The following is a 24,629-nucleotide window of genomic DNA, read 5'->3' as shown; positions in this document are numbered from 1 at the left end:
AGAAATGTTACAACTGACCATTACATTCTACACGGTGTTTGAAAAAGAAACAACAATAATGGATCCAGTAGCCGAATATAATAATTTTTCTTACTGAAAGCACATAGTTACATACGTCACTTTACGTGCGTTCCCTTCGCGTCCAGGGAAAGACAGCCTACAACCTAAACAGAGCGCGTGAATGAGTGTGCGCATGTTTACACCATCAGCTGTCAAATCCGTGTGCCGTTCATTTTCGTCTGAAAAGGTAGGCTCGTTTGTAGATTTATGTTTTAATATGTTATATATGCAATGCCGTTTCGTTCCTACGTAGCGAGTAAGTTTGTGAACGCTATGGTTCATTCGATTGTCCGGTTATGAGAGGATTTTAAAATCCGCATTCTGTATTACTTGTTAGCCCGCTAACATTCGCTGTCATTAGAGCGTTAGCTAGTAGCTAGGTTATCATATCTGCCCGACAGGCAACGTTAGCTAAGGATGATCATCAAAGTTAAGCTTCCCCTTGCTAGTTGATTAAACACGATTCCTTTATCGATCCCGAAATCAATTACTACATTTAATGTAATGATGTTGGGCTTTCACATATATCTGAAAGTAAGCTAGCGATGGTGATAGAAATAGGTAACGTTATAGGTGTATCTGCATTTCGATGTTGCACTGTAGCAAACGTCAAAGCTAGATGTACTTTGCTAGCGTTAGCTTTATTCTAATGTAAGGTGAATGATCAACTACCGTTAGCAGGAAACCCTATGCAGAATGTTAAGGTTAAGCTGCATATAATTGCGCTAAATATTCTATAGCGCATTCATTTGAGTTAAGTCACGTTACATCATCTCTGCGGTACGTGCCTGATAATTAACGGACTGTAAAAGAAAGCCAACAGTATCAATCGCTATTGTGTTGGCTCATTGGGTTAGCAGTATATCTGCTAGCTCGGCACTTATTGTATTACTCATTTTTAAAACCGACAGGCTAAGCTAATGTTGGTTGGATTTAGGCAGTTAGGCACAGCTGTCATCGTCAGAACCAAACCACGCTCGCTCGCTCATATGCATATCATTATTTATCCATACACTATTTCGAATTTGTTTATCAACCAGCAAACGTAATTAACGTTACGTAAAATAAACATACATTTGTTTCGCTTGTTGACTTGCTAGCTAGTTGTTTGAGTGTTGACAATACCCGTTTAGTTAATGTGCCTAGTAGTAGCGCACTTGCAAGGTCTGTCAGAATTACCACTGAGTTGATATTACTGTCGACGCGGAGCTGGAGATCCAAATATCGTAATATCACATTTATCTGGCTAAATCATTTTGTGAATCAAATAACCTAACGTAGCTTCTGCGACAGATACAGCACGAGATGTTTTCAGGTAAATAATAAAAACATAGCTTCGTAATTGCAAATCTCGCCTTGTTGCTGCCAACAAAAGAAAAAATGACGCATGGACACCAAACGGTGTTAGTAGGTTTGGGTCTGGGTACCGTATGAGGCCTTTCCTAAAGTCTGAGGGAAACACTTTCACAGCCCGCTTGCTGATATACCACGGATAATGACTGGACGACGCAACGTGAGGACAATTTTTCAGGTTATGTCAATTAATAAATGTGTGTCAGCAAACAACTATTTGAAAAGCCAAATTTACATACAGTCAGACTTGATCGACTAAGTTAAGTGTAAGTGATGAATAGCCTACACAAAATCTTATATGGAAGTCACTTGTCTTGTGGCTGTTTTGTAGGCTACCCTTTTTGTGCAGTGTGAATGAAATGACCAGTAATTAATAACGAATAGTCCATGATGCAATCATGCTGAGTAGGTGATACACTGTGATAGAAAAATGGTCCTCAAAACCTCAGGCATAACACATCCTGGAGGCTAAACCTTTCATTCAACAATGTGTTTCTCAAATCTACAGCAAACCACTCAGTATCCATCAACAAGATATTTCCTCTTGATCACTGAATTCACTTTCCTCCACCTGATCACTGAATTGAGATGAAACAATATTAAGCTATCAGAATATATACATGTAGCTCTGACGGTCTGGGTCCTTGTTTTAAACAAAGCAACTGTGATGTTGTTTGTGTGGAAGGTGCTACAGTGTAGTTTGTGCATTGCTGCAGGTGATAAAGGTCTCTGCAGCCCTGAGCCCCCTAGAGATTGTGTTCATCCGTGTGTTTGTGTGGAGAAGCAGAAGCTGCCAAACAGATGAAATTGTCAGCGATAGGCCGACGTCCTCTTTGTTGCTTGTTCATCTGTTTTTGTTGTTGTTGTTGTTGTCTTTTTAGTCTACTCATTTGAAGATGAACATGATCAGTATTTTTTCTTTAACATAATCAATTATCAGTAATATTTGTTATAATAATAAAGACTCTAAAAGCAAATTGACATTGAATGCTTGACAATTCTTTGCTCTTAAATCAATGGCTAAGCTTACTGTTTAGAATATCATGTGTTTTCCCTCTCTCTCTCTCTCACTCTCTCTGTGTGCACAATAATAGTCATGTTCTCAGTCAAGGGGTTTGTGTGCTTGCTTAGACAGACACACCAATTAGCCTGCACTCTCTGGAGGGGGGCCTCGGTAAGCTATCCTTAGCACGAGCATCTCTTTCTCAGGCAATCCCACCTGACGGCCACCACACACACCTCACAGGACCATGGGTCCCTCCTTGAAGCCTCTGTGGAACTAGGTGTCTGTGTCTGTCTGTGTGTGTCCAGGTTTATTTTAGCTCATATGAGTGGGCTGTGGTTAGAGGAAAGCTAAGAGATGCAGGTTTTAATTTCCTGCCTTAAGGTAGTTTGAACTGTTACACAGGGTTGTGTGTTTGGTTGTGGTTTGTTACTTTTGGAGTTGTTTATCTTTCTGGTTGAGCTGTGCATGAATGGCTTTGTTTTGTTTTTTGCCTCCTCAGGACCAAACACACTGACTCAACACTGAAGCGCTTACAGTAACACCCTTCAGGACGGACTTTCTGGCATTTGACCTTTTGCAGGTAGGTACACTCAGAGACCTGATGGCTTGAAGGCTCGATACACTCAAAGGCTAGTCTGTGTGTGGATGGACACGGTGGTGGTGGGGAGTGGTAGAAACATGTAAAACAATCAGTCTCTGATCTTCCTGATCATATGACATCACTGCAGCGTGAATGCATAAGTTGCATAATGTGCACTGTTCTCGATGGTACACAAGACCACTTTGTTGTGTTTGGTTTTGGGTATAGCCTGAGCCTAAATTCTTTTGACTGAACGTTAACTCACTTTTCCCTTGTGGAACATTATGCTGTAAGATGCAGGTTTTGCTCTAGCCAGTTGGTGTCAGACTGAATGAATGCCCTCACAAGAAATTCACTCTGTCTGAACATATGGGGCGACAAGCTGTACTTTCTACTGCTGTGAAGTTATTTCACAGCTCACTTGATGTGTGTGTGTGTGTGTGTGTGTGTGTGTGTGTGTGTGTGTGTGTGTGCACACTTGAATATGTGTATTTTTATGTGAATATGTGTATTACATATTATACTATAACCTTGTGTTCTTTGGTCTTAAGAACAGTCAGCACATGTCTGATGTCTAAGGCTACGTTTATACGGTGACGATGAAAAGAGAAGACGCAGAAGTGGCGTCTCGTCTTCATTTTTATTCGCGTTTAGACGAGCATTCTCAGTGGGAAATCTTTGTTTATATGAAGATGCAAGAGTATGTGATATTCGATTGGATATGCATTCCAGACCGCTGGGTGGTGGTGTGATAGAACCCGCATGCGTCACGCCGCAGACATTCTAATTTGACAGTTTAGCCAGAGAGGTAATCAAGGATCTTTGGTTTAGCCGTTTAGACGGAGACGCAACCCGGGTTGTCTTCAAAACTCTACACTCTGGAAGGAGTCTTCAGATTTTTGCGTCTTCAAGACCCGATGGCGGTGTCGCCGTGTAAACGAAAGGCACTTATGATAAAATATTTTGTCGTCTTCCTTCGCAATCGTTCTCGTATAAACGGCCCCTAAAAAAATGTACAACTAACCTCCTCTTTGTTTTGAAATCTCTCCCTCTTCTCCCCTCCCCTTCCCTCCTTTCTCTCCCTTGGTCTCTCAGTGGAATAGCGGAATAACTCTTGAAGCATGAGTTCTGTGGCTGTACTGACCCCGGAGAGCTTTGCGGAGCATCGTAGCGGGCTGAAGGATGAGGAGATCTCAGGTACGGCGGACAGGTGTGGTGTGTGCAGTAATTCACACCGCTGCAACTCTTTCTGCAACGGTTTTGTCTCGTCGCTAATCTTTGGTGTGAATTGGGCCTTGCATGGCAGCTCGCCTGGCAGCTGGTCTTGATGCCTTGACCCTCTGTGTGAATGTGTGTTCACCCTCATCTCATGACATCGACTGCCTCCCAGTCATTCACTTTAGCCCTCACTCCACAGATTAAACTCTGCTGCCTGTAATTGCTGTGTTGTTACAGAACTCCAGTTGAAAAGCTTGTGTGTGTGCGTGTAATGTATGTGTAATTTATGTGTGTGTGTGTGTGTGTGTGTGTGTGTGTGTGTGTAATGTGTGTGTGTGTGTGTGTGTGTGTGTGTGTGTGTGTGTGTGTGTGTGTGTGTGGAAATGATGAATGGCTTGAGGTGGGAGGTGGACTCGTCTGTGGGTCAGGGAGCAGGAAGCCATTAGTGGAGCAGCAACACAGCAGTGGCTCTCTAAACGCTACTGGGATCAGGACTGGGGCTGGTGGCTGTGTGTGAGGACTAAGCGTCGCCATTGTAGTTGGTTTTGTTGTTGTTGTTGTTGTTGTTGTTGTTGTTGTTGTTGTTGTTGTTGTTGTTGTTGTTGCTGTTGTTGCTGTTGTTGTCGTTGTGGTTGCGCATGCCATTGATTACTGCCGTGTGAGTGGTGTCCAATTAGGCTATTGGGTTTATGTGGGAAATATTGATTTGGGACATGGTGTGTGTGTGTGTGTGTGTGTGTGTGTGTGTGTGTGTGTGTGTGTGTGTGGAGGTGTAGCAAGAACAGCAGCTTTGCATTTACGTTTCATGCTGTCATTGAGCCCTGTGTGGGGAATATGTGAAAGTGTTGCTGCTGGAGTAGACTGTTTTCTACACTGCAAATAAATGCACCTGGGCAACGTTACCTGACTTGGCAGTTCTCAGTCAAGGGCACCAAAAGGGACACTGTTAGTGGAAGGTGTTTTTGTGAGGAGAAAAGTCTCCTCAGCTCACCTGCCAACCATGTGACTGAAACAGGAGACGCTGTTTGTCTTATTTTGGTAAAGGTCATTTTTTAAAAAGGCTGCTTTCCTCCAAATGCACTTGGGTATCGAGTTTCTGGCAAAAGGGGTATTTCTTTCTCGTTTGCTTTTTTTACCGCCCTTGTTATCCCCACCACGGAGGTTATGTTGTCAGTTGTTTGTCTGTGAGCAGGATTATGCGAAAACTGCCAAGCCGATTTACATGCGTACATGCGGTGCACATGCGTAGCTTGAGCAAAGGGAGAACCCAGTCAAGGGATAGATCTAGATATTTCTTTTACTTTTGCTAACATAATGAAATGGTGCCCTTCATTACATCTATCTGTCTTTCCTCTCTCTCTCTGTTCTCTCAGGTGGGGTCCCTGAGGATGAGGCGTACATCCCCACCTACCTGGAGGCCTTCCCCCCGCTGCCGGAGAAGGGGGCCCCGGGGGACCGATCAGGGGAGCCCGCGGGGGCCTGGAACCGCATCCGACCCATCAAAGCCTCGGTCATCACGCAGGTGCCCAGCTTTACCTTCCCCTCACATTGCATGCTAACTAGTAGTGGACAGATTCAGCTGTGGACATAAGAAAGTGGTTAATCTCGGCAATGAACATGAATATGAACAGATACAGTGTGGTGGTCATTTTAGATGTATTTTTAAGTTATAAGTATGTTCAAGGACGTCACTTGTATATTTGTGGTATTTGATTGTCCTTACTTAGTATGCTAAGAGTCCAAAACAATGTTAGCATGGACATTAAACTCTAGTTTGCCCTTTTAAAAGTGGGTCATTAAAGTGTTGTCATATGACAAGTCATATGTTTGTTTAAAATCTGCATAGCTGTGTTACATAATTCTAGACGGAATAGATCATGTGCCAGATATCCACTGTGTGAATGTTCCGAGTGGAACAATTAGACCAGTGTGCTTGAGTAAAGACAGACATTGCCACTCTCAAATTGGCATCAGACCAAATAGCATTGGGCCAACTTTTGGAGCTTTTAAAGAGAAGTTGGCCTCCATCTCCACCAAAGGGTTTTCTCTGCTCCGTGTAAACAAATCACTTTCTCATCTTTCTTCTCCCATTCTTTCTTTCTCTTTCTCTCTCTCCCTCTCTTTTGATACCTCCGTCATTCTATCTGTTTTTCCCAGGTGTTTCATGTGCCCCTGGAGGAGCGGCGGTACAAGGACAACAGCCAGTTCGGGGAGGGCGAGGAGGCCAAGGTGTGCCTGGACATCATGCAGAAGACCGGGGCACACATCGAGCTCTCGCTGGCTAAGGACCAGGGCTTGTCCATCATGGTGACGGGCAAGCTGGACTCGGTGATGAAGGCCCGCAAGGAGATCGTGGCTCGGCTGCAGACTCAGGTACGCGAAGGAGTTGGAACTCCTCTCAGGCCCGCACATAGAACAGTATAATTAACCCTTAGAACCCGATTGATGCAAAGTGTGTCAAAAAACACACCCTTTCTTCTCTGTTACATTGCTCCGCGACTGTTCATCGCAACGAGATAAAACCTTTATTGCATGACAGAGAAGAAGTGGGGCTTTCCAAAGAGACTACGCACTTGTCTGTACGATCAAGTATGAAAATAAAAAAAAATCATGAAATTAAATCAAATTGCATCATATTTACAGTCTATACTTCTCTGCGTTCACCTGCGCACCCATTACTCTCATTTGAATTACTCGCGAACCTGTGATTGCATAGATATGGCAAGCATATCAGATGAAAGAGGAGAAACAGGGCTATCCATTGGTACCATGGATATCGATCTTTCTGGCTTATAATTATATAAGTATATAATAATTATATATAATTATTATATACTTCATGTACACAAACCAACGCTGCACACCCATTACTCTCGGAGTAATTACACACGGACCCGTGATCGGATATATATGCCACGCATGTTAGATGAAAGAGGAGACACAGAGCTATCATTTGATACCAAATACATCCTTCTGGGTTATAAAACAGACGAAGTGACAGCAAAATAATAACTTCATATAGCTGGACTTACCCCACGTTTTTGTCTGTTTTTGTGGCAAAGCATGTTTATAATCCAACGCTATCGTGTGTTTATGGCAAAACATGTTCATAATCCGGTTTTGAGATCCTAGCAAATTCCTGCATGGCATCCAATTCAAGGCTCACATTGCATCCCAATTTGTTCAACAAAGAAACACCTTTTTTGCCTTTACCTTGTTCATGGCAATGCAGTAAAAAGTTGAGAATCATCATGAGTGCATACACCATAGTCACACATGCTAACAGGCAAACTTGGGTCAAGTCAGGTCAGATCAGTTCGTGTCACAGATATGGAGCGCAGAATGGTCATTTTTCATCGCTAAATAAAAAATTGCATTTATTTCCGTAAATCACACACCACATATTTCTGTAAATTGCTCAGCCCCAGAGTATCCCTCCAACATGGCAATTATATTGCCCGTTTCAGGACAGTCAGCCCTACACACACATGAAATGCATGTAGAGCTATGAGCTTGCTGTGGTGAGATACAGGTCAAAATATAAGAATTTTTATAATATGATTTTTATATTTTAATTCTTTAAAAATCAAAATAATAAAGGTAGTGAAAATGCCCTAAAAACAGCTTAGGGTTCTAAGGGTTAACTAATATAAATTTAGGTCAGTTCAAATCAAGGTCAATCTGCAATGTAGATATCAGAATATTGATCTACTCAATGATCTGTCTGGTTGCTACATGAGTTGGTTTATTTATGTAAATATATTCAGTTGTATGTATTACTACATATTTATTATATGTATAATCAGGTTATTGTCACTGTGACCACCCTGTTGACCTGAGTAGGTATATTTTTAGTATTTAGTATTTAAACCTGAGCCTTCTTCCATTGAACTATGCCTGTAAACTGGAGAAGTCAGCAGGTTAAATTCATTATCCCTCCCCTCTTATGCTCTTCATCTCATGTATTAGGGCTGCAACAATTAATTGATTAATTGTCAACTATCATTTTATTTAAGGACAATACGTTCACATTTTTGACGAATCAAGAATATAATTGACAGATTAATTGACTGAAAACTTTTTTTAAAATTGCAGCTCTATCATGTCAGCAAGTCAGATTACAGCTATAGTGTTCTTGAATAACATTTTATGAATAATGAATGTAATGACTGAATGAATGGATGAATGGCTGAATGAAACATGTATGGCCTTTCAGTAGAAAAAGGAAATCCAAGGCACTCTTTACACACTTTAAAATATTTTTAAAAAGCCTTTATTTCAATGGCTATTTCATGATTGAAAAACATGTAGTAAAATGCATATTAAAAATAAGTTGAGAAGCAACCGACGCAGACAGCCCTCCCGACCCACGCGTAACAACGCAGACAGCCCTCCCGACCCACGTGTAACGACGCAGACAGCCCTCTTGACCCATGCGTAGCGGCGCCGACAGGCCTCTTGACCCATGCGTAGCGGCGCCGACAGGCCTCTTGACCCATGCGTAGCGGCGCCGACAGGCCTCTTGACCTATGCGTAGCGGCGCCGACAGGCCTCTTCAGTGTTTCTTGCTTTTATTTGTCTGGCTCTTCCTTGTTCCCTGTAAAAAGATATCATTCACTTTTAGAAACAGGACATGTTTTAACTCAAGACAGTCCAATGTGTGCGCTCATGGTTTGTTTTCACATTTGTGTTTACAGTTTGCAAACATCATCTGAGTTATGTCTCCTCCCCTTATCTCTTTCTCTCTGGATGTTTCCCGCAGGCCTCCGCCACGGTCACCATCCCCAAGGAGCACCACCGCTTCGTGATCGGCAAGAACGGCGAGAAGATGCAGGAGCTGGAGCTGAAGACGGCCACCAAGATCGCCATCCCGCGCCCCGACGACCCCAGCGTCAACATCCGCATCACCGGCACCAAGGAGGGCATCGAGAAGGCGCGCCACGAAATCCTGCTCATCTCTGCCGAACAGGTCAGAGGGGTCAGGGGGTCAAGGTTCAAGAGTTCACAGGTGTTGGAGATCAACATCGTATTGAGATTACTGCTATTACTATGTGTGAGGAAAGATTATCAGTGAAAAATAGCAGAGATGACAATAGTGAATGATTAAAATAGTGATTGAATTAAATGATTGATGGATTGCTCCTGTTGTCAGTGAAGTTTAGGATCTGTGTTGTAGTCACTTAAATATGGTCCAGTGCTCATCCCCACTATTTTGTTCTCATCTGACTCCTGCACCTTTGACCGCTGTCCACCCTAACCGCTCCTCCACCCTGCCTTCGTCCCTCTCAGGACAAGCGGGCGGTGGAGCGTCTGTCGCTGGAGAAGGCCTTCCACCCGTTCATCGCGGGCGCCCACAACCGGGTGGTGCAGGAGCTGAGCCAGGAGACGGGCGCACGCATCAGCATCCCACCGCCCAGCCTGCCCAAGGACGAGATCGTCATCACCGGCGAGAAGGAGGCCGTCGCCATGGCCATCGCCCGCATCCGCGCCATCTACGACGAGAAGGTGCGTGGTGCGTGCGTGTGTGCGTGCGTGCGTACGTTCGTGCATGCGTGTGTATGTACGAGCGTGTGTGCTTCTGTGTGCTTGTTTGTGTGTGTGTGTGTGTGTGTGTGTGTGTGTGTGTGTGTGTGTGTGTGGTGGGTACAGTGGAGGACAGAAAAACAAAAAGGTGAAAAAAGCTTTAAGAGAGGAGAGTAGGTAGGAAAGACACTATAGAGGAGGGGACAAAAAACACGTGAACACTGTTATGCCAAAGAAAGCAATGACGGGAGCCTGTTCACACTTGTATTGTAGAGTCTCAAGGTCTGATCTGCCGTGAGAGATGGATAGAACACAGATGAATAGGTAGAAGATAAATTCCTCTTTTCTTTCACTCCATTTGCTCAGTGTACGACGCTACTCCTTCTCCTGCCCTGACTCTCTTGCCTTCTGTTGCCGTGAGTGGTGTGAAGATGCTGCAGCTCTCGGGTGCCTCAGTTCGGTCTTGGTCTGGTCTGGTCTGGTCTGGTCTGGTCTGGTCTGGTCTGGTTTGGTCTGGTTCGGTCTGGTCTGGTCTGGTCTGGTTCGGTGTGATTGCCAGAGGGAAGCAGGGAAGCGATAGCGCCGGGCGCTAATGAGAAAATGAGGGAGTTTATGACAAGCTGAAGATGAGGGGGGAGGGTAGGAGAGGGTGGGGTTGAGAGTGACTGTGTGTGTATGTGTGCGTGTGTGTGTGTGTGTGTGTGTGTGTGGGGGGTGTTAGAGGGTGGTGTTGAGGGTGAAGATGGGTGGGGGGACGGCCAGGCGGAGATACTAATGAGGGCAAATTGAATTGTGAAGGAAAACAACAGGATGGGAATGCTAATGAAGCCAGGGAGGCGCGGAGGAACTGTGGGCTTTCATCAGTACACACACACACACACCCACACACACACACACACACACACACACACACACACACACACAACACATAAACATAAACATACAACCACACACATGCATACATCTGGAATAATATAAACACCCACACAAATTAACCAACTCATCCACAGAACACCTGTATGCTTCATTGAGTAGTAGTTGTACATTCTTGCTCTTAAGGGTTTTGAGGAATAATGCTCGCCCTCTAGATTGCCTAAACTTCTTCTCTCTTTTTTTCTTACTCCCTCTGTTTCTGTTCATCTTTAGAAGCGGAAGACCACCACCATCTCTGTGGAGGTGAAGAAGTCCCAGCACAAGTACATCATCGGGCCCAAGGGGAACACGCTGCACGAGATCATGGAGAGCACCGGCGTGTCCGTGGAGATGCCGCCGCTGGACTCCGGCTCGGAGACCATCATCCTCCGGGGCGAGCCGGATAAACTGGGTCCGGCCCTCACACAGGTGTACGCCAAGGTGAGAAGGTGGCGGCCATGTGGAAATTTAGCGCTCGTTTTAGGACTTTTTTTTACATTTGTTTATATAGATTCAAGACCCCATAGTTCTGGCTGTCTACATGTTATCAAGTATTTTCCCTCTATGGAACTAACTAACTAGGGTTTGGGAACCCTAGGTTAGAAGATGGAGACCCTTTAGAAAGTTATAATAAGTTAAGAATATTTACTCCAACAGACCAAGGCACACATTGAAACAATTCCCATGTGCATGCATATAGCAGAAACAAAATTGGTCAATTTCTCCATTCATGGTTTGTTTTTACATTTGTGTTTACAGTTTGCAAACCTCATCTGAGTTATGGCTATCTTGAATTCATCAAACACGTACAATCAAGATAATTCCCAAATAATGTATATGAATATGCTCATGGCATGGATGGAATAGAATATGCTCACAGTATTCAAATGGTCCAAAATAATAGAGGATTTGTTTTTGTCTGAGTATTTTCCCATCATGAAACCACAGTCTGGGATTAGTGCAATCCAGCATAATATACAACAATATCCAAGATCCCAATCATATACTCACTGTGCTGAAATGCCTTTCCTCTGAATACTGTATCCAGAGCGTGTTGTACTGTATTGTTTAGCGTTAGCACGCTGGTCTGGGTGTGGGTGTAGACATGGGCGTGGGTCTGACTCCTAATTGGCTGTGTTCTCTGCAGGCGAAGAGTGTGACTGTGGTGGAGGTGAGCGCTCCTGCCTGGCTCCATCGCTTCATCATCGGCAAGAAAGGACAGAACATCGGCCGCATCACCCAGCAGCTGCCCAAGGTGAGGGTGGGGGGGGGGGGGAGAGAGAGAGAGAGAGGGAGATGGAGATGAAAGTAAGGCTTTTATTGACTGATCTAGCTGAGGGGGGAAGAAAGGAGGAGGTGGTAAAAAGGCAAAATAACTGGCAGGATATGAAAGAGAGGAGGTCTTTTCAAGAAATGCACTGAACAGACCAAGGATAGGGGGGGGACATCATGTCTGTGGCTGACGGCAGTCGTCTGCAGTTGAAGACAGCTGCCAGAGCAGAGACGTGATCAAATTATATTTAAGATTGAGGTAAAGAAAAAACAGGCAATATGTATTTCATTTCTGTGGACGGATATAGTAACATGATAGTATTTTGTATCTGTGATTTGATGGTGGGCATAATGTAAACAAAGTCCTTTTAGGCAAGTCCCTCCACTCGGCGTCCATATTGCAATGCACATTGGGCACTTATCGGGCATCTGTTTCGGGCAGAACTGCGCGTGCCCAAGGCTTCATGACACCAACCGGCACAATGTATTTACATGTGAACTTTAGGCAGCGGAAGTGGTGGAATATATGTAGACGACTGTCATGTTTGTGTTACAAACTAACCCCATACATTTCTATGGGAGATTCTTTGAGTGCTGTGTCTCCTCATTAGAAAGTCTGATGTAAATCCCTGTTCCATGACCTTTGACCCCCCAAGGTTCACATCGAGTTCACAGACGGCGAGGAGAGGATCAGCCTGGAAGGACCCACAGAGGAGGTGGAGCAGGCGCAAGTCCAGATCCAAGAGATCATCAAAGACCTGGTCAGGGCCCAACCACACACACACACACTTACATACACACACACACCTTTTGGATGGTTATTAGGTGTTGAACAATACCGTACTTGTAAGCTGTGCTGATCTCAGCCTTGTATTAGAAAAGCTCTGTGCCTGGAAAGGTTTAATATGTTTGATCCTTTTGGCTTCTTATATTTGAGGCACCCTTAACAGTTTTTTACATTAGAGGCACCCTTAACAGTTTTTTTTACCATAACATAACATTTCCAAAATCATTTTGATGGCACAGAACCTCATAACATGACAAACGGCACTTCTGCCATTGTCTGAGCGGCCCTCTGTAGGTGATTACCGACCTAGCAACTATATTAAATCGGAGTTATGTTCATACTTTGTTGCAAAAGACGCATACATATTTAGTTTGCTTATTATTGTGCTTCTCAACCAGAGGGGGACCCCGAGAGCAAATCTTGTTTAGTGCTGCTTTAATTACAAGAATAAGTGTCTCTGAATGAAAGGAGTTTTGTCCATTAAACGTTTTTTGGTTTTATGAAAGGCTGTTGATATTTGCTCTCAGTAGCCAATCAAATCTTTAATGGCATCTTGCCAGTTTGGATAAGTGTTTTGATAAATGACTCGGAAATGCAGTGCTTGGATTGAAAGCAATGCAATGCCTAGCTGCATTGCCACTGTGAATCCCTGTCTGTGATGTGCAGTTTTAAGTGGAACGAGCTACTTCATGTCTGTTTTGTGTCTTCCTTCAACAGATGTCTCGGATGGACTATACTGAGGTGAACATCGACCAGCGCTTCCACAGACACCTGATTGGGAAAAATGGCGCGAACAGTGAGTTTGGCCTCACTAATGGGGGAGGGGAGGACTGCTGAGAGAGACACATAGTTAAAAAAAAAAAGGCATTTTTAAAATGTTATTTTTCCCTTCAAAGTGACTCCTGTCAGTAACTTATATTCTACAATGTCAGCGTCTGCCTGTCAACATCTTATACTCTTGCAAAGTGTAAGTGCAAAATTCTGAGCCTGAGGTTAGTAAGTAGAAGTGTATGAAATGAGCAATAGAGAGCGAGGGGGCTCCTTTGGGGCAGAGTTGAGTGGATGTCCATAGACTGGTGCGTGTCTCAGTGCTGGGGTTTCAGTGTTTTCAAGGGATCAGCTGATGCCAGGCCTCTGCTGAAGTGGTTTCCAGCCATTCTAAAAATATCCTGTGTCAGCACTGCACTCTGCCTCTGAGGGAGAACACACACATTCATGCATACATACATACACACACACACACACACACACACACACACACACGCACACACACACACGAAGAAACACACAAACACACATACAAAGACAAGGCTGCAGGAGATCACACATAGCTATAACAGGAATCAGATATACAATACACACTCTCTCTCACATACAAACAATCACACACACACACACACTTCTGCAACTGAAATCATACACACTCACAGGAGAATATGCACACATACGTAGGCCTGTCAGAGGATAAAGCACAGGCACAGACACACACACACAGTGTAAAAGATCATATAAAATGCACATACACCTGCTTTAACAATACAGTATGTTCCTCTCTAACCACTATACAGTGGCCAAGATCACAGTAGCCCTGGGATGTGCTACAGTATACAGATTACTGAATATTAGCCCTGGGATGTGCTATACAGATTATATTCGCTCTGGGATGTGCTATGCAGATTATATTAGCCCTGAGATATGCTATACAGTTTAAATTAGTTTTTAAGTCTGTAGAAAAGTGCTTATTTGATTGGAAACACTCAGTCTGTCTCATTTACTAATGCTTTTCCTTTTCTTTTCCTCTATCTCTCTCCTCCATGCATCACTCCATCCCTGCGCAGTAAACCGCATCAAGGAGCAGTACAAGGTGTCGGTGCGGATCCCTCAGGACGCAGACCGCAGCGGCCTGGTGCGCATCGAGGGGGACCCCCAGGGGGTTCAGCTGGCCCGCCGGGAGCTCATGGAGATGGCCCAGCGCATGGTGAGCAGCACCAGGGGTCACTCAGGGGTCATCCGATGGAGAGAGGCCAGTGAACGAAATTAAAAGCTTCAGCATGCGCTGACTCTGCCTTTCCTCCTCTTCTCAAAAGTGCCACTCTGGCCATTTTCTTGTTTGGTTTAGCTTGTGCTGAGCAGATCACCTTTCGTGTATTTTTCTCCCTCACATTTTCTTTCTTCTCTCTCTGTCAGGAAAATGAACGAACCAAAGACTTGATAGTGGAGCAGAAATTCCATCGCACCATCATAGGCCAAAAAGGGGAAAAGATCAAAGAAGTGCGGGACAAGTTTCCAGAGGTAAGAGCCATCTTTTTTAGTCGGTATCTCACATCTGTCTCATAACACATGTTTACTGACATACTACATACTGTACTAACTTTAAATATATCTACTTACATTACAACTCTCATTGCCAAGTAAACCTTACAAACGATTTGTAAAGCCATCACAGAGTTGAGATTGAATGCTCTTGTTCAGGTCATCATTAATTTCCCGGACCCGGCACAGAACAGTGACATTGTACAGCTCAGGGGACCAAAGAACGAGGTGGAGAAATGTGGCAAGTTCCTGCAGAAGATGATCGCAGACCTGGTATTAAGACAGCTCTACTGTACATCTCTTTCTCTCTCTCTCTCTCTCTCTCTCTCTCTCCCCAATTTAACCCCTCTAATGTTAGACCACACTTTGTCATCGCCCCTTCTCTTTCCTTCTCGGTACAATCTAGCCTGTTCTCTCTTTACTTTTCAGATTGAAAACAGCTACTCCATCTCAGTGCCCATCTTCAAGCAGTTCCACAAAAACATCATAGGCAAAGGAGGCGCCAACATCAAGAAGGTACGTACAGCGTAGATGACCAAGCTGTACTTTTGGACATCTGTGAAGCGCTTTGAGTGTTGAGAAAAGCGCTATATAAATGTAACATGTTGTTGATGTTGCTGTTGTTGTTGTTATTGTTTGCAGTGCACACAGTGACGGCTCACTCAGGCACTACTGGAGAAATACACAGCCATAGTGAGCGGTCACTGTCACTGTCTTGCTGATGTGTGTGTGTTTGTTTTGCCCTTAGATCCGTGAGGAGACCAACACAAAGATTGACCTGCCCACTGAGAACAGTGACTCGGAGATGATCGTCATCACAGGGAAGAAGGTCAACTGTGAGGCCGCACGAGACCGCATCCTGACCATCCAGAGAGACCTGGTGAGAGCTCAGAGAGATTGTTCACTTTTCCTTAACACTTACAGTAATGTCAGTACGCTCATATTATGTGGATACAGTAAATTGGCGATAACCTCCATTTCATTCATTTCAAAATGAAGAAATATCATAAATTGTCATCTTTCACATCACGTCTCTTATATCATTCTGCAAGAAGTCCGTTCGCTTTTGCAATAGAGTTTCATTGAAAGTGAAAGTCAGCTAGTAGCCTAAGACGTTGCCATGCAACACCTGAAACTGTCACGTTCTATCTGTGTAGCGAACTATTTATTTTGTCAGCAGAGGCCACGAAATGGTAGCAAAATCATTTTTAAAGACCCATTGAGTTAAGCTTCTTTTCTCGTTTTGGCAAGTAGCCGTATAATGAGCGGGATAATGTATTGTCTGCCTGTAATTATCGGAAAATAAGTCCCTTCAGGTCAAAGCAAAACCCCTCCACTGCCCGTCGGGCTTCTGTTTGCCCTGTCGGGAGTCGGGACTTATTTTCCGATAATTACCGGCGAACAATACATTATCCTTTACGTGTCCTGTGGTCTCGGTCTGGTTGCCCCTTAGGCCAACATAAAGGAGACGGAGGTAACCATCCCGGCCAAGCTGCACAACTCGCTGATCGGCTCCAAGGGCTGCCTGGTGCGCTCGGTGATGGAGGACTGCGGCGGCGTTCACATCCACTTCCCCTCCGAGGGCTCGGGTTCTGACCGCGTCACCATCCGTGGGCCGGCAGGCGAGGTGGAGAAGGCCCGCAAGCAGCTGCTGCAACTGGCCGAGGAGAAGGTGAGGAGGGAGGAGGTGAGGAAGGGAGGAGGGAAGAGTGGGGAGGGGAGGAGGGAGGGAGGAGAGGGGAGGAGTGGGGAGAGGAGGAGAGAAAAGTGGGGAGGGAGGAGAGGAGGAGAGGAGAGAGGAGGAGAGAAGAGTGGGGAGGGGAGGAGAGGAGGACAGGAAAGAGGAGAAGGGAGGAGGGGGGAGGGGAGGAGAGGAGGAGGAGGTGAGGAGAGGAGGAGAGGTGAGAGGGGAGGAGGGAGAAGAGGGTAGGAGTGGGGAGGTGAGGAGGAGAGGAGGTGAGATGGCAGGAGGTGAAGACACATTCCACTACAGGAGGATCTACAGGATGACACTTTAACTGCTCTCTTTCTCTCTCTCGTTCTTTGTTTTGCTCTCTTTCCCTTTCTCTGCATCTCCCACAGCAAGTGAACAACTTCACGGTGGAGCTGCAGGCCAAGCCAGAGTACCACAAGTTCCTGATTGGCCGTGGTGGGGCCAACATCCGACGGGTGCGCGACCGCACCGGCGCCCGCATCATCTTCCCCTCCCCCGACGAGCCCGAGCAGGAGCTCATCACCATCGTGGGCCGAGAGGAGGCCGTGCGACTCGCCCAACGGGAGCTGGAGATCCTGGTGAAGAACCTGGTGAGAGCCAATCAGGCATGCTTACTGAGAAGTCAGCATGAGAGAAAAATGACATTAATCATGGTATATTTTTATGTCAGTGCAGCTGACATAAGAATTGGACTAGAGTTTGGTCACAACTGTTTTTATTAAAATTATATCAAGTGAAGTCAAGTCATTTTTATTTATAAAGCGCATTTAACATGTACTTAGTACAATCCAAAGCGCTCCACACACAAGACATTGAAACATAAAGACAAACGATGCTGGACGGAGCGGCGTAGTCGCCAGTGTACCCATGACAACAAGACATAAACAAACAATTTACAAAATAACAAAAGACACAAGACACACCAAGACGTACACAAATAAACAGACAGACAAATAGATAGTGACAGTAAAGCAAGCCTGTCTTTACAAAGACAGTAGGCTTACAGAACAAGACCAGACATAAAACAAACGGACTCTGCGCTCACGCAAACAAAGACAAAGACAAACAAAAAACACTCAATAAGTCCACAGGCAGGTGATAGTGCTTCGCCAGCAGTTTAGTCCACAAGTCCCCTTTCGGCCCCGGTGAGCAGATCAGCCAGCAGATGAGGGGGCGGCCACGGGCGGCTCTCTCTTCTCTCCAGCATGGTGAATAAAAAGTCGCTTGCATGATGTTCCCGTACGTTGCTCCTGGACAGTCCATATATTACAAATTGTACATTTGGACATATGTTTGGGGAAAGTAAGCCACTGTAATATTTTTAATGATTCAGACATCACACCTAACTTTATTGACCGGCTTCCTGTGTCTATTTTTCTGTCTGTTTGTCTGTCCCGCCCCAGGATGATGTGGTGGAGGACGGTATGGTGGTCGAGCCCCGGCACCATCGCCACTTTGTGTGCCGCCGCGGGCAGGTGCTGCGGGAGCTGGCCGAGGAGTACGGCGGAGTGGCCATCAGCTTCCCCCGCACCGGCACGCACAGCGACCGCATCACGCTGAAGGGCGCCAAGGACTGTGTGGAAGCCGCCAAGCGCCGCATCCAGGAGATCATCGAGGACCTGGTAATGAAACATCCAACTGTGTGTGTTATGTTAGTGTGCGCGACGCAGGTATGTGTGTATCTTGCCGCTGCAGGTGTGTGTGTGTGTCTTGTAGCGACGCCCGGATGGATGTGTTTTCTGATGCTGGGAAAACTCTAATGTGTACAAATGAGTGGTCAGTATGTGAACTGGGAAAGCTTAAAGACCTACCTTATATTACCTAAGTTACATCTGTATTGTATTTTATCAGTGAGATAAGTGGATGTGTGTCACTTGGCAAGTGTTCAAGTGTTTCACTTCAAGTCATGACCCCTGCTGACCTTTGACCCTTGTGTTCCCAGGAGGCCCAGGTGACGGTGGAGGTGGCCATTCTGCAGCGGCACCACCGGGCAGTGATGGGCCCCAAAGGCTGCCGGATCCAGCAGATCACCCGGGACCATGAGGTCCAGATCAAGTTCCCTGAGAGGGAGGAGTCCGCAGGTCAGACAGCATGCTCTCCCTCTAGCTACGTGTATACCGTTAGACCTGAGAGGGGTTTGATGTGTAGTTTGAGTTTGATTAATTCTGCTCATAAAATAGACTACATGCACAAAAGGCTCGTCATGTCATTTGTTTCATCTCATTTGGAGCGTTAACTGTGTTGTAACAGCATTTTCTTTTATATTCTGCTCCTAACACCTTCACTCTGATGATACTGAATATGTCGTTTGCCCAATAATAATCATTTTAACACACGCATAAATTCATATTTATCATACCGTGCTGATTCACTAGGTTCAACACCCAACAGGGTCCCTGTTGACGCTAATTACATTAACAATAGCGGCAGGTTCAGACACACCTGGCTCCCTCGGAAACAAACGAGCGCCTTTTGTGCACGTAGCCTATTATACTCCTGATCCTATTGATGCACCATGCCTTTCAAATGTAGCTGGAGGAGTTTGCTGTGCAAAGTTAAAGTCTGGTGCTCTTTCATGCTCTCTTTAATCCAGATGATGACAGAGAGGCGCAATCGCACACTAGTGACCTTAACCTTTAAAATATTCAAAAAAAAATAAATTAAAGCATTTGTTTTCCTTACTTGAAAAAAAGGAATTTTGATCTCAAGTGAAATGTGCTGTTGCCATGGCTACCTCAGGTCAGGAGCCCCATCCACAGGAGAACGGGGACGCCAGTCCGGAGGGGGAGCCTGTCCCCCGCAAGTGTGACATCATCGCCATCTCGGGCGAGAGGAGAAGTGTGAGCTGGCGCGGCAAGCCCTGCTGGTGAGGACTGCATTTCCCACAATGCACCTCTAACCTCAAGCACTCGCTCATAACTGACCACACTCTGTAACGTTTTTATGAAGGGTTCACAGTTTGATTAATGGCTTTCCTTTTCATCCTGTTTCTACTCCCCCACTCATCTCTCTCTCTCTCTCTCTCTCTCTCTTTCTTTCCTTCTTTCTCTCTCTCTCTCTCTCTCTGCAGGCTCTGGTGCCTGTGACGATAGATGTAGAGGTGCCTTATGATCTCCATCGTTACATCATTGGCCAGAAGGGCAATGGGATCAGGAAGATGATGGAGGAGTATGAGGTAGAGCACGAGTGGAGGGAGAGGGCCGGGGAGTGGGAGGGGCTTGGAGGTCAGGGCGGAGTTCAGTAGTGTAATGGTGAGAAACCGTTCTAGTGCTGTTTACAGCACCCTGCCTCTCTCATCCTGCCAGCTAAATCACTTTTAAGAAATCTGCTTGAATAGCCAAGTGATGCGCATACATATCTATCCATACACTACTGTTCTGTGCTACTGTTCTTGACCCTCTTCTCTCTCTCTCTCTCTCTCGCTCAGGTGAACATCTCTGTGCCTCAGCCTGACCAGCAGTCAGACGTCATCAAGATCACGGGTCAGGTGACCAACGTGGACCAGGCCAAACTGGGCCTGCTGGAGCGGGTCAAAGAGCTGCAAGCGGAACAGGAGGACCGGGTACGACCCAGATTTCACCGAACCAGACCTGGCCACAGTGACCAGTGATCTAATAACCCGATCCAAACATGGCACCAGTGAATTAATACATAATTGGCCAATTCCACGCAAAATGGTCACATCCATAACGCCAACTAAATACCATGGCATTGTGTTGGCGTTATGGATGTGACAGTCTTGCGTGGAATTGCTCAATACAACAAAGGAATTTTCTGTTTATTCTCGCTGATGCTGTGAAATTCTGTTGCTGTGTGTTGCTTGTTGCAACAGTGATGCTGTTATAAATAATTTTTTGTTCTGCTGATGTTGAGGCGTTCTCTGTTTTAAGTGATGTTTTGTTCTGCTGATGTTGAGGCGTTCTCTGCTTTAAGTGATGTTTTGCTCTGCTGATGTTGAGGCGTTCTCTGCTTTAAGTGATGTTTTGTTGTTCTATGTCCACAGGCGTTGAGGAGCTACAAAATCACCCTCTCAGTTCCGCCCAAATTCCATCCTAAGATCATCGGCCGTAAAGGAGCCGTCATCTCCCAGATCCGCAAAGACCACGATGTCAACGTGCAGTTCCCAGACAAGGGAGATGAACTGCAGGTGTGTGTGTGTGTGTGTGTGTGTGTCTTTCTGCATGCATGCACTTTTTTATTGATTTGTTTTTGGGCTGGGTTTCCTGATCTCATCTTGATCTATTCTCTCTGTCTGCTGTTCTGACATGTCATATCTCATCCCATCCTTCTCTCATTCTCCTTGTCCATCTATCTCTTTTTTTTTTTTTACCCTATCTTTCCTCCCTCCATCTTTCTCTTTTCACTTTATCACTGTTCTCTCTCTTTTTACCCTCCTTCCTTGCTCTCTCTCCCTCCCCGTTCCATCTCTCTTTTTACTCTCTATCACTGCTCTCTCTCTTTTCCTCCTCCCTCCCTCCATCTTAATTTCTCCTCATCTCTTCTTTAACCCCCCCCCCCCAGGATGTGATTGTGATCTCTGGTTACGAGCGTAATGCGGAGGAAGCGCGCGTGGCCATCGAGCAGCTGGTGGCTGAGCTGGAGGAGATGGTCAGCGGAGATGTGCAGCTGGACCACCGCGTGCACGCCCGCATCATCGGCGCCCGCGGCAAAGCCATCCGCAAGCTCATGGATGAGTTCAAGGTGTGTGTGTATGTGTCTGTGTGTGTGTGTGTGTGTGTCTTATGTTATTAGATGAGATAGATAGATATATACTTTATTGATCCTCAAGGGGAAATTCACCTCACAAACATGCACTTACAGCAGAAATGGTAAACATAAGTATAAGTATAAACATATAACTAAACTCCACTGTACAATAAAGACAGTAGAAGATAAGACAGATAAGAAAACTAACACAACTAAATACTAAATACACTATATAAGTTAAATTAAGAAAGTCCAATGTGCTTTAGGGTGATCAAGCATAAGACGCTTGTAGTGACAGGGCCGGGACTGGTGAGGTGCTAAAGGGAGTGAATGTCATGGTGAAGGTGCAAACAGTAGTCCAACATTAGTCCAACAGTGCAACAGTGCAAGAGTAAGGTCTAGAGACCAGCATAAATAATATAGACAAATAGGAGAGTAAAGTGTAATGTAGACAAGGTAAAAAAAAAACTATTTCAGTGCAAGAACAGGTTGAGGTAATAGGGTTATAGCCATTCATTCATTCAGTATTGTATCAGAAGCCTGAACGCAGCCATTGATCATGGTGTGTGTATTATTGTAAGAATATCTATGGATTGACATGTCAGTATTCCTTTTCAAAGAATTGCCCAGAGAAATGTATGATAATTGTTGATAATTGTTTTCATACTTGTGAATGAATGTCATACAGTCTACTTATCCTAGTTATTCTGGGATCTGGGATTCAATCCCCTGCAGGTGGACATCCGGTTCCCCCAGCCCGGTTCCGATGACCCAGACCGAGTGACTGTGACTGGCTTGCCCGAGAATGTGGACAACGCCATCGACCATCTCCTCAACCTGGAGGAGGAATATGTAAGTGTTTCTACTGCGGAATCTGGCATCTGGCTTTATTCATAGGCTTTTTATATATAAATACATGCCACAGACTACATAAGCTCAAATGTCTCTAAACTCCTGTTGCTCTTCTCATCCCATTTTATGGTCATATTTGCTCTTTCTTGCTCTGCCTCTCTTTCGCCCTTCCTCCCTCCCTCCCTTCCTCTCCCTCACTCTGTCTCTCACACGCACAGATGCTGACTGTAACTGAATCGGAGACTATGGCTGCTTACATGAAGCCCCCGTCTCGGTCAGCCGGAGGAGGACTCGGGGGAGGAGACGAGGACAGTAAGGGCGCTGCCAAAGGCTTTGTTGTTCGGGACGCACCCTGGAATGCCCCGGGCAACAAGGTGAGATCATGTCGCCATCTAAGGCTGTGTCTAGGATGAAGTCAGGTAAATTGGGGCACTTTTTGGCATGAAAATCCCCTATTTGCCCTGAAAATCCCCATATCGCCAACCTTATCTGGTCCATTTTAGCTAATGGCCGAATTTACCTGACTTCACCCAACATTAAGCCGGGTAAAGTTCGAGGTGAAAACCATCTCCGTTCACTTTACCATTTTAGTGTTGTTTGTCAGTTTTTTAGTTTTGTGTCCACACTAGAAAGCTGAAAAGCCATGTTTGTTGTTGGTGGTGTCTGGAACACATACTTACATTAGTATCATGGCAACTACACATTACATTACATTACATTTGGCTGACGCTTTTTAACCAAAGCGACTAACAACATGGTAAACAGTAAGTTTTAGAACAATTCTCACAATTTTAGGACAGTTTAAAAAACATTAGAGTACAGTAAGAATAAGTGCGTCGGTGAGTGCTGTTTTTAACAGTTACTTGTCAGCTTAAAACGGCTGGTGAGTGCTAGGATCAGTAAGACTTGTTGTAAGTGTTGCTATGAGAGTAGATGTTCTCGTCATGTACACGTCATCGTACCTGAAGCTCTCCGTTTGCCCTGTGTGCGCTACAGCGCTAACCTGGAGTTTTCAGATTTGTCCACCTCAGAGATCATTTTCGAAAAGTATCATTTTCAGTGTCGGAATAAGCCGTTTTAATGTGGACAGAAGGACTTAACGAAGAAATAATCGTGTATTTAAATTTACCTGGCTTAATATATACAGGGTCTAAGTGACTGGTTCTCAGGGTCACCAAAAATCAATTATAGGTTATGATTGTTGTAGTAGTTTGTTTTGTTAATGTTGTGTCAAATGTGTGTATGTTCAACATCAATCAACTGATAATATGCCATACTTGCTGATGATTGATTCACACCATTGCTGTCTCCAGATTATTAAATTAAAGGTACAGTACATGATTCTGGGGAAAGGTTGCTACTAAAGCAATGGGTTGATTAGCTGGAATTGTGCATAGCTTGATCCAAGATTAGATTAGATTCAACTTTATTGTCATTATGCAGAGTACAGGTCCAGATGTGACAAGCCAGTGACAAGCCACTACGTTTTCTTAATGCATACAGAGATAAGTCCGCTTGAGGACCATGAGAATCTGAATTTGACCCAAAATTGGGTTTGATTAAAATTGTGGGACCTTTACTGTAACAGCTTTTATATACAGTATGGAAGACAGCAATGTGTTGGTACCTGTGTGTTTACCTGTGTGTTTACCTGTGTGTGTACCTGTGTGTTTACCTGTGTGTTTACCTGTGTGTGTACCTGTGTGTTTACCTGTGTGTTTACCTGTGCGCCTCGGCCTGGTCTCCGCAGGCTCCGGACATGAGCAGCGCTGAGGACTTCCCCACCTTCGGCACCGGCGTGGCTCCCAAACAGACGTCGGCCTGGGGACCCAAGAAGTTCTGAATGGCGGAGGAAAACGAACGAGCATAGAGAGGAACGGGAGGAGTGGAGAAGAAATGGATTTTCATTCCTCTATCGCCAATCTTGTCCCCCTTCTTGTCTCTGGTCATCCCTCCACTTCAGTGCCCTTTGACCTGTGAGGAGATCCTTTGTCTCCCACTCTCTTCCTCTGTCCTGCTCCACACCAACCAACCCGGACACCCAGACAGAAAAATGTGGCCTCAATCCTGTCCATGAACTCTTTCACTCTATCCTTTTGTCCATGAACTCTTTCACTCTATCCTTTTGTCCATGAACTCTCTCACTCTATCCTTTTGTCCATGAACTCTCTCACTCTATCCTTTTGTCCATGAACTCTCTCACTCTATCCTTTTATCCATGAACTCTCTCACTCTTTTGTCCTGGGTTGTCAATTCCTCCACTGGTTTTCCTCTGGCTTCGCTGGAGTGCCTCAGTCGCTGGGTGGGTGGTTGGGGTGTGGGGTGTGGGGTG

At 45.2% G+C, this 24,629-nt stretch overlaps 1 protein-coding gene across 1 annotated transcript; it reads left to right on the top strand.

The window, feature by feature from the left end:
* Nucleotides 1-159: 159 nt before the first annotated feature.
* Nucleotides 160-24,629, top strand: hdlbpb (high density lipoprotein binding protein b). Its single transcript, XM_048236413.1, is given in 29 exon segments — nucleotides 160-247; nucleotides 2,919-2,999; nucleotides 4,095-4,196; nucleotides 5,591-5,739; nucleotides 6,375-6,590; nucleotides 8,980-9,186; nucleotides 9,507-9,722; nucleotides 10,887-11,093; nucleotides 11,800-11,907; nucleotides 12,581-12,685; nucleotides 13,429-13,507; nucleotides 14,550-14,689; nucleotides 14,899-15,003; nucleotides 15,184-15,297; nucleotides 15,454-15,540; nucleotides 15,773-15,904; nucleotides 16,478-16,696; nucleotides 17,107-17,328; nucleotides 18,142-18,360; nucleotides 18,681-18,819; nucleotides 19,478-19,567; nucleotides 19,570-19,604; nucleotides 19,809-19,913; nucleotides 20,166-20,300; nucleotides 20,742-20,885; nucleotides 21,260-21,439; nucleotides 22,181-22,297; nucleotides 22,516-22,671; nucleotides 24,048-24,629. Coding segments are annotated over 27 exon segments (3,795 nt in total). The 5' UTR covers nucleotides 160-247; nucleotides 2,919-2,999; nucleotides 4,095-4,120; the 3' UTR covers nucleotides 24,141-24,629.

The sequence above is a fragment of the Alosa alosa genome, chromosome 24, assembly GCF_017589495.1.
Source record: "Alosa alosa isolate M-15738 ecotype Scorff River chromosome 24, AALO_Geno_1.1, whole genome shotgun sequence".
Lineage (NCBI taxonomy): Eukaryota > Metazoa > Chordata > Actinopteri > Clupeiformes > Clupeidae > Alosa > Alosa alosa.
The sequence above is the reverse complement of the archived record's forward strand: the minus strand, read 5'-3'. Positions and strand labels throughout refer to the sequence as shown.